Source organism: Lutjanus erythropterus, chromosome 14, assembly GCF_056507025.1.
Source record: "Lutjanus erythropterus isolate fLutEry1 chromosome 14, fLutEry1.hap2, whole genome shotgun sequence".
NCBI lineage: Eukaryota > Metazoa > Chordata > Actinopteri > Lutjaniformes > Lutjanidae > Lutjanus > Lutjanus erythropterus.
In genome coordinates this window covers 13,910,815-13,920,000 of record NC_139330.1, presented here as the reverse complement: position 1 = coordinate 13,920,000, position 9,186 = coordinate 13,910,815, and the positions used below count along the sequence as shown (strand labels likewise).

General features: G+C 39.6%; 1 protein-coding gene across 1 annotated transcript in view; it reads right to left on the bottom strand.

The window, feature by feature from the left end:
- Positions 1-3,392: 3,392 nt before the first annotated feature.
- The window catches only part of LOC146315306 (gamma-aminobutyric acid receptor subunit pi), a 53,690-nt gene continuing 47,896 nt past the window's right edge, over positions 3,393-9,186 (bottom strand). Inside the window, exons 7-10 of the mRNA XM_084735565.1 lie at positions 8,188-8,325; positions 7,947-8,099; positions 5,392-5,582; positions 3,393-4,333 (exon numbers count right to left, since the gene is read on the bottom strand). Of these exons, the coding sequence (XP_084591691.1) occupies positions 3,968-4,333; positions 5,392-5,582; positions 7,947-8,099; positions 8,188-8,325 (848 nt within the window). The 3' untranslated portion in view covers positions 3,393-3,967. The remainder of the gene's footprint in view (positions 4,334-5,391; positions 5,583-7,946; positions 8,100-8,187; positions 8,326-9,186) is intronic.

Below are 9,186 nucleotides of genomic sequence, written 5' to 3'. Positions count from 1 at the left end.
TGCTATCATTCATATTCATACACCAAATAAACATGCATAGTGTCACTATTTATTTACAACAGGATAAGCAAACTGATGCCTATATTAACGTGGTACTACAGTATATAAATACATTTCACATGAAGATGTTCTTAGGAACTGTGAGGTTGGTAGCCAACGTCACCTTGAGGCATTATTTCACGCGTCCCACAACAGGAGAGAAAGGGCAATCCAGTGGTCGCCATTTTCCGCTTTTCTGTTGCCCGACAATGTTGCTGAAAAGTAAAATATGTCCTGGCAATGATGTCCGTAATGTCCTGTTTCATATGTTTCTGCAACGTATTCTCACCGTCCTTGGATCACTGAAACCATCCAAATTACTGTCCATTCACAGCAACCCAGTACCGGTGATGTAGTTGCGACCATGGAGCCATAGGACAATTGATACTCTTGAGCTTTGTGTATGGATCACCTTCATCAGTGGGTGACTGTGTATCCACATGGACGGGAAAGCTTCAGTCGTTGCTTTTGTGGTTCTTTGGCTCCATATTGGCATTCATTTCTTGTACTCTACACTGCAAAGATTACTATCAAAACTACTGCCGTGGTGCTATATTGTATAAAACCTGACAGTCTGTGTTTTATCACATTAACCATTTCAATGGGTCAGTGCTCACCGACTTATGCAGACGTGGCTCAGTCGGAGGCAGACGAACACTGTCACTGATCACACATCCTTTCAAAGAATAAGGTTCAAATAACTGAAAATGAGAACAGAAAATTGAACATCCTGTACTTCTGGACCCAGATGAGACTCCTAATCAAAGTTGCATTATTAACAATCAAAATACACATCTAATCCTTTCGATAGCCTCAGCTGAGCATTTCATGATGTTTCTTCTCCATCATATTAAACCAAAACAAAATGATGCAAAGCAGAAGAAACAAAAGTTACACTTGATAACCATGCAGGAGGAACAGAAAACAAAAGTAAATCTTACTTTTCTATTATCATCAGGCAAGGAGAGCAATCAAAACGTCAGGTAGTTGATGACATATTCAAAAATAGAATTAAACATGAGAGGCAATGCAGCAAAAATATGAACATAAACAGTTTAAAAGGCAATTAAATATAAATATATACTGACAATTTAGCTTGCCATTATGCTCAATACACACTGAATGTTAGCTCTTAAAAATGGAATGTAATGAGTGAGAGTATGTCACAGCAATATTGAATATAGCAATAAATAAACATGCATCTCCGTTGTTAAACTGAATCCAGTTTTCTGTCTGAAATGTAAAGTGTTATGTTCATCTGCTCATTGACTGCATGCTGTTTCAGAATATATCCTATGAATAATAAACATAACATCTGAAAATGCACTTAAAATCTCAGAGTTGAGGAACTAAAGGGAAACCAAGGAGAACGGTGAAATCAAATTGGAATCTTTGGCTCTTTGGTTCACGTCACTGGTAGCAAACACACTGCGACACCTGAACTGAAACACTCGATAGTCACACGGTGGAAGATGACAGCAGCCCGAAAAAACTTAAGAGAGAAGTGATACCTCAAGAGTTGTATATCCAGTGAGTTTTTTTTTTTTTTTTTTCATTTGGACAATGCACAGATGATGACATCCTGTTGAAATATTTTGGCCATTTCATTCATATTCAAATCACTCTACAATGTCTAACACATCTCGGTCTGCTTTATGTATTACAAAAGCATAGTGAAAAACACAGCAACTAACAAAGAGTGCTGCATATATCACTATCACATGTCTAGGTGTTGCTGGACTGTATATTTACACCATTTTAATGTATCACACGAGTGTTAAATATCAAAAAAAATAAATGAAAGACAATGAAATGAAGAATTACATGAATAAATAAAGTGAGAATTAGAAATTAACCAGTAAATTGTAAAATAACTATTAAATATTTTAGTGAAATTCTTTCATTACTATGAAATGTTATTTTGTTATTCTTATTTCTACAATAATTGCATTCTTTTTATTTCATTATGGAAAATATGTACTTCAGAATGTTCTTTTTCAAGTTTGTTTTTGTTTCATAACCACGTTTTTCTCAGTGACACCATGATTTAATGTCACTTCCTTATCTTATAATGATACTTTTCAATTTAATAATGACACTTCATCTCTCCACCAGTCACATGGCAGGATTAAATCAGAATTTGTCACTGTATTTATTCAGATGATTATTCATTTCATAATATTAATGCTGTATACTTTATTATTCTACATTGTTGTTGTAGTTTCATAGTGCTGCTTCATAGGCTGCCTTCCTTGTGAAACTCAAGGAAAATAAAAACAGAGGGACATTAAATCACTATAAAACATTATATCCTCAGACTTTGTTGCCAGTTCTATCGAAGCTTATGAAAGATACAATATCAGTCGTTCTATTCGGAGACCAACAGCAAATAAATGAATGTGCACATTTGGAAACATTTGTCAGTGTGCTACTCTGTGAAGTGTGTCCTTTCCTCTTTTACAAGCATTTCTCCATCAAATGTCACACAATGTAGATATGTTGGGTTCTTCAGTAGAACTGGCACCAAGCAAAGAATAGAATGTTCTGTAGTGATGTAATGTCCCTTTATTCTTTTTTAGTTTCCTTTTTGAGACCGCAGAACAGATTTGTGTAATGACAACGACCATAATACTGTCACGATGGCCGGATTTCCAGAATGCAACTGAAGGGATCGAAGGCCACTACATTTATAGTGTCAATGGAAGAAATAAATGCAGGCAAAGAGAGACAGTGCTGCTCTGTGAATTAAAAATAACTCATAGAAGGACACTGAAGAAGAAAGAGATTTCATAAACGAGGGGAAATGATCATCCATGGGAGACTGGTTTATAGTTTTTAACGCACTCTCCTTGTTGAGTTATTTTCCTGCGTCTCTTGTTCATCCCTCTTCTTCAATCCATTATTTTCTTATTTCCCTCTAAATATTGTACCTGCAGGCAGAGATGGAATATGAAGTTGTAAAGTATCGATGATCAATCCATCACGACAGAGAATCAAAGTGGAACGGGCGTTTGTTCTCCCTCAGCAATGCTAGCAAAGTCTGTCATAAAGCCTTTAAATTACAGCTCCATCTTCTCTGTGTCAGACGGTAACAACCTGCACAGTGATAAGCTTAAAATGAATTTAATGCAAAGAAAAATGTGCACAATGGCCATTCTTTGTAGACATTTGTTCATCTCAAAGTGTATCAGAGTTGATCAAATCTCACCCTTTCAGTGTCAGGCAGATCTACTTGGTTTTTTTTTAACAAAACCAGCTGTATAAAATTCAAAGCAATTAGTCAAATATTAATATTTAAAGGTATTAGATTTCCACATTAAAATGCCTTTTACTCTGTCGACTTCTGTACTTATGTTATCCCAAAAGTTTCCAGACTCAGAGGAGCCTGTAACATTATTCAGTTTAATGTGTGTTTCATTCAGTCAGTAGCCCCTCTAGTTGTTATAACTTCAGGGCAAACACAGGAAAAGGTAGATGAAGCGTCAGAGAGTGAGGAAGCGAGTCTGCAAACTAGCTAGCTAGCCACTCTATAGTTTACTCTTTTTTGTATTGCGCTCTTGTGACAGAGCACAATTATTCAATGTCACTGGCAAACGTATTTGTTTCACAATGACGACAAGAACTCCCATGACCACACGCTACTTAACAAATGGGCTTTTGTTATAGTTTTGATTAAGAGGCCCCTTAGTGGCAGAAGTTAGACGCGTTTAAAAATGGAGCTGTAATTGCAAGCATTACTTTTTCCCGAAAGCAACCCTTTATGAGTATGCTACTTCGCTGATGAATCCAAATGTAGAAATTTTACACACTCATCTCAAAACACACTTAAATAACACTTACTGTACATACATACGGTAAAATACACCTCTTGTCTACATACACTCTCTGTCTCACACTCTCTGGGACACATGCTGCACTCGAGTGAATGCTAGAAGTACAGATAATATGTCCAGTAGAGCAGGTTAACCATGACAAAAGAGAGGGGGAAGGTGACTCTGGAGTAGTTGTCTATGTGGTGGGGGTTCTCCACGTGACAGCAGGATATGGAGCGGAGCACTTTGCGGACAGTGGCCAGAACAGTGAGGCACCAGTTGGTGGGCTCTGGAGGCGACGCCTCGGGCTTAGGCTCACTGCCCGAGGGGCTGGACGGGCTGACAGTGAGTTCTAGTGAGGTGGGAGCTGGGGTGGGAGTTGCGGCGGGTTCCTTGCGTCTCTTGGCCCTGTTGGCGTGACTGGAGATGGTGGTGACAATGCCGTTCATTTCATCGTCCAGGTCATGCATGTGGTGGCCGTACTGCAGGAGAGCAAGAGCCAAAGAAAAAATGAGGTTTGAATGGAAACAAAAACATGATGCCTTAAAATTTGAGAGCATATAGCTTTTGTTCAACTCACCCCGAAATGTTCATGATGACATGATGATGAAAATGAAGGTGATGATAATGAAGGCGACGATGATGATGATGACAAAGACCACCATCATGAAAATGATGGCCTTGGTCAGACCTGGTATTAACATGCATCCTGGGATCCTGGGTGATCTAATCAGAAGTGTACGGCTCTAAGTACAAGTGTGAACACACTCAGCGATATGGAGTGGAGCACTTTGTAGAGGAAAATACAAATGTGTCCACAAATCCACATTGAAAGACTGCCTAGTTTACTCAGATATGGCCTCTTTAACCTGCAGCTGATGTTTGTGAACACACTAGTAACCCCTGACTCCCTTAAAAAAGTGTGCTATTTTAGAGTTGTTGAGCGAGCCAAAACAGATTCTTGATTATTCAAGCCTTCTTGTAAATCTAGGCAAATGTTATACATTAAGTTATGCATTTCTTTCTGGAAAAATATTGTTTGTCCCAGTGGGCCATGCTCGAAAACAGCAACATATTTTCCAAACATGTTTATTTGCATACAGTGCAGGGAAGTAAAATGGCTACTTGAATTCTTAATCAGTTGTGGCTTCTTGTACATTCAGCATCAGATGCAACAAATTAAGTTTCTTTCTATGTAAAAAAGATTGTGTTGCTGAGGAAAACTGATAGGACAGATGCTCTGAGGTGCAAGGAGCAAAGAAAGGGCCAAGTAGACGGTGATGGACATTCAACTGACAAAATATCTCTGGTGTTTATTTGCATACAGAGTGGGGAAGTGAGTTTCGATCAAAAGTGGTCACTCAACACACATCTGGAGATGTGCTGTAATACCAGGTGCGAACTCTGAGCTGTCAACTAGTGATCAGATCACCCAGGATGCATACTAATACCAGGTCTGAACAGGCTCAATGACTCTGACACAACAACAGCAATGACCACAACAATTAGCAGGAAGATAGTGTATCCAAGAGCGTCTCACCATGAGCATGTGTGCGTCGGCGTGAGTGAGGGTGCAGAAGTGCGCCACGGCGTACTCAATTAGTGCTCCAAAGATAAAGCTGAAGCAGATTCCCAAGTAAACATCAATGGCCTTGATGAAGCAGTTGGCATTGGGCAGTGACGTCCGAGCTCCCATCATCAGAGTGGTCATGGTCAGTACTGTGGTCACCCCTGGCACAAAAAACACACTGGTGGACTATGGAGTCTGTGATCAACCATTAAAGATCCTGAACGCTTCATTTCTCAACCAGTCTTTTACTAGTGATTTAGTGCTACACGAACACGTTCCAAAGCTTCCTGTTCGAGTGGTTTTCAAGCGTGCTCTTTTCACATCATCTCTGAGCTGACAGAATCTATAATAATATCTGAACTATGACATCATCAGTGATGTAATACAACAGGCTAACCCTTTTATTGAAGCTTAGCTAAGTTTGTGCAGCCCATTTCTAAAAAAACAACAACAGTTCCTTACAACCAAGTAAAATCAATCAAGAGTCAACAGAACACAAGGTATGACACACCTACTGCTACCAAATAAATCAATATATAGATCAATATAAGCATAAATGTACTTGGTTACATTCCACCACTGTACACCCACTAAGTCCTGATCAAGGTTTTAACTGTGCTCATCCAATACAACAGTGAGGTGTTACGGATAAACTATACAATAGATAGGGATTTGGATACACAGGCAATATTTGTTATAGGATAGAATAGAATAGGATAGGATAAGATAAATTCAGTGCTTGGTTTGATTGGATTTTTTGACACTGAGATAAATACTGCTTTATCCTTTGACATTCACAGAGATTCAATGGAGGTAAAGAATGAGACAAAGAGTGAGCTACTGACAACACTATCTCACTCTCCAAATCATTCTAGTTCTGCCCTGTGAGTGGAGATACCCAAAACTCCAAACATCAAACAGTTTGGCCTTCAGTACTGCAATTCAAGCCATCCTAGATTTCTCAATCCGTCACCCCTATAGATGATCAGAAAATAAAATGACCCCATGTGCATAAAAGCAACAAGACAGAAACAACATGAGAAACAAGTAAAGGCAACCGAGATCATCTGCACTGACACATCCAGTGTGCCAAGAAGTAGGGTATCTTGAAGTTTTGTTTGTTTTGTGAACTTACTATTCTCAGAACCCCCTGCAGTAGTGTTGGATCTAACTCAACGCTACATCTATGTTTGGATGTTCCCACTAGATAACCCCAGTGTCACAGATGCTCTCTTCAACCCCAGCCCTCTACAATCAAAGTCAAACCAACATTTGTGCTCACAAAAGGAGAGAAAAAGTATTTTCTATCTGTAGTTGTAAACATACTACTGATGACTGATGTAAAAGAGAAATATCTCATCTTTGTTATCTCCCGAGAAAAAAAATACAGCACCTACACTGACACACAGTGCAGAGTTACATGTATTGATCTACACGGATCAGGCATAACATTATGACCACTGACAGGTGAAGTGAATAACACTGATTATCTCTTCATCATGGCACCTGTTAGTGGGTTGGATATATTAGGCAGCAAGTGAACATTTTGTCCTCAAAGTTGATATGTTAGAAGCAGGAAAAATGGGCAAGCGTAAGGATTTGGGTGAGTTTGACAAGGGCCAAATTGTGATGGCTAGATGACTGTTCCCGGTTCCCGGTTATCAAAAGTCATCCAAGGAAGGAACAGTGGTGAACCGGCAACAGGGTCATGGGTGGCCAAGGCTCACTGATGCACGTGGGGAGCGAAGGCTGGCCCATGTGGTCCGATCCAACCGACAAGCTACTGTTGCTCAAATTGCTGAATAAGTTAATGCTGGTTCTGATAACAGGGTATCAGAATACACAGTGCATTGCAGTTTGTTGTGTATGGGGCTGCATAGCCACAGACCAGTCAGGGTGCCCACGCAAAAGGGGGACCAACACAATATTAGGCAGGTGGTCATAATGTTATGCCTGATCGGTGTATATTATGATTTATTTGGTTGCAGTAGTTGTGTCATACCTTGTGTTCTGTTGACTCTTGATGGATTTTATTTGGGTGTAAAGAACATTTTTTTTAGAAATGGGGTGCACAAACAGAAAATAAATCCCCAACAACGATAGTTCAACACATTCATATGAAAGAAACAGTGGGAAGCATTCATTTGGTGATCTGGAGGTCAAAGGACATCGAAACCCGACTAAATTTGCCAATATAGTGAAAGTTTGTTCGACTTGTAGTCTACATACAGGCGTTGTTTCAACAGCATTCTAATATGGATACGTCAATTTTGACACGTATTCCTTTAAATCAGGATCAGACCTATTAAAGGAATATACTGAAACAGGAAATGTACTATCTGTAATGTAGATATCTAATCAGCTTCCACTTTTCCATCACGTTCTGTCCATTGACTGATGATGATTTTTGATCTTAGAGTGTCCTTGAGAGACCTGTCAGAACTGATGACATTGTCTTTAATTTTCAATAAAAAAAAGCTTCAATTTTTCACATTTGAGTAAAGAAAAACTGCTTTGCCACATACCTATACAAATACGTGCTGGCACAGAAGACAGGGAGATCCAGAAGGAAACCCATGAGAGGACAACAAGCAGGCTGGAGGGGACGTAAGTCTCTAGGATGAAGTACAGAATGCTCCTCTTCAACTCAAAGTGGAAGACCAGCTTTGGGTAATTGCCTTTGAGGAGAGGGACAAAAGTCTGTCACTGTACTCGACAGGAGAAAACATATGGTGCGAATCAGAAATCCTACCCACAAGGACTTACCAGTTTCATAAACGGCCTCTGAGACAGATGTGTAGTGGTCCTCTACTGTGTACTGAGCCAGCTGTAGTGAGTCTAAACCGCTGACAGACTCGTTTCCTCTGGTCCAGTAGAACATGACATCATTGATGTTGTAACCCCCTGTCAAAGAGATGAAAATTACTTTCTTGTGAAGATTCTTGTGATCGTGAGATCACAAAATTACACGATCACTTGAGAATCCATCTTGCCAGCCTTCAAGCCATGTGCTTGATTAATCAGCGTCGTATGAGAAACTACAGGCAGCTGTGGACATGGTTTAACACCGGGTTTGACACAGTAAGAAGCAAGTGTTTGAAAACAAGTAGTTCCCAAAGAGGTTAGCGTACATGCTGCTATAGCATCAGTTATATTTATTTCTTGATTAAAGGCATAATATGCAACATTTTCCTAAAAAAAAAACACCGTATAGACGTCCTTGTTTTTCTCTGTGTGGGACATTTCTCTGTGTCATCCTGGCAGCTGGCAGTGGTGTGTAGCTCACAGTTAATACTGTGAGAGCTGCAAAATGAGTTTTACACACATACACACACAAAGGCAGAGTAGACTGTGGATGGATCGACTGTATTCACAAAAACCCAGCTTTGTGCAGAGGTGTGGGCAGGTTTATTTGTGCTTTTGAACATAATCGCTGTCAAACACTCAGAAAATAATGTTTTGTTCTCCTGATTCACCGCTTTATTCTTGTTACCAGCATTCTCTCTCTTAATTCATTCTCTGTGTCTTTCACCTTCTCTTTGAATGTGCGTTCTTCTGTTTGAAGGTGTGTTTGCAAACAATGTTTCAGATTCTACCTTTACAAGAACCAAAGAACAGCACTAAAAGCTTTTCTCAGTGGTTCGTCAATTATTCACTATTCTCAATTATTTTTTCTCACACTTCTTCTGACCGGCTTCGGCAAGAGTTTGTTTTACCGACTGACCCCGCCATATGTCTACGTCAGACGGTTTGTTAATCTGATTG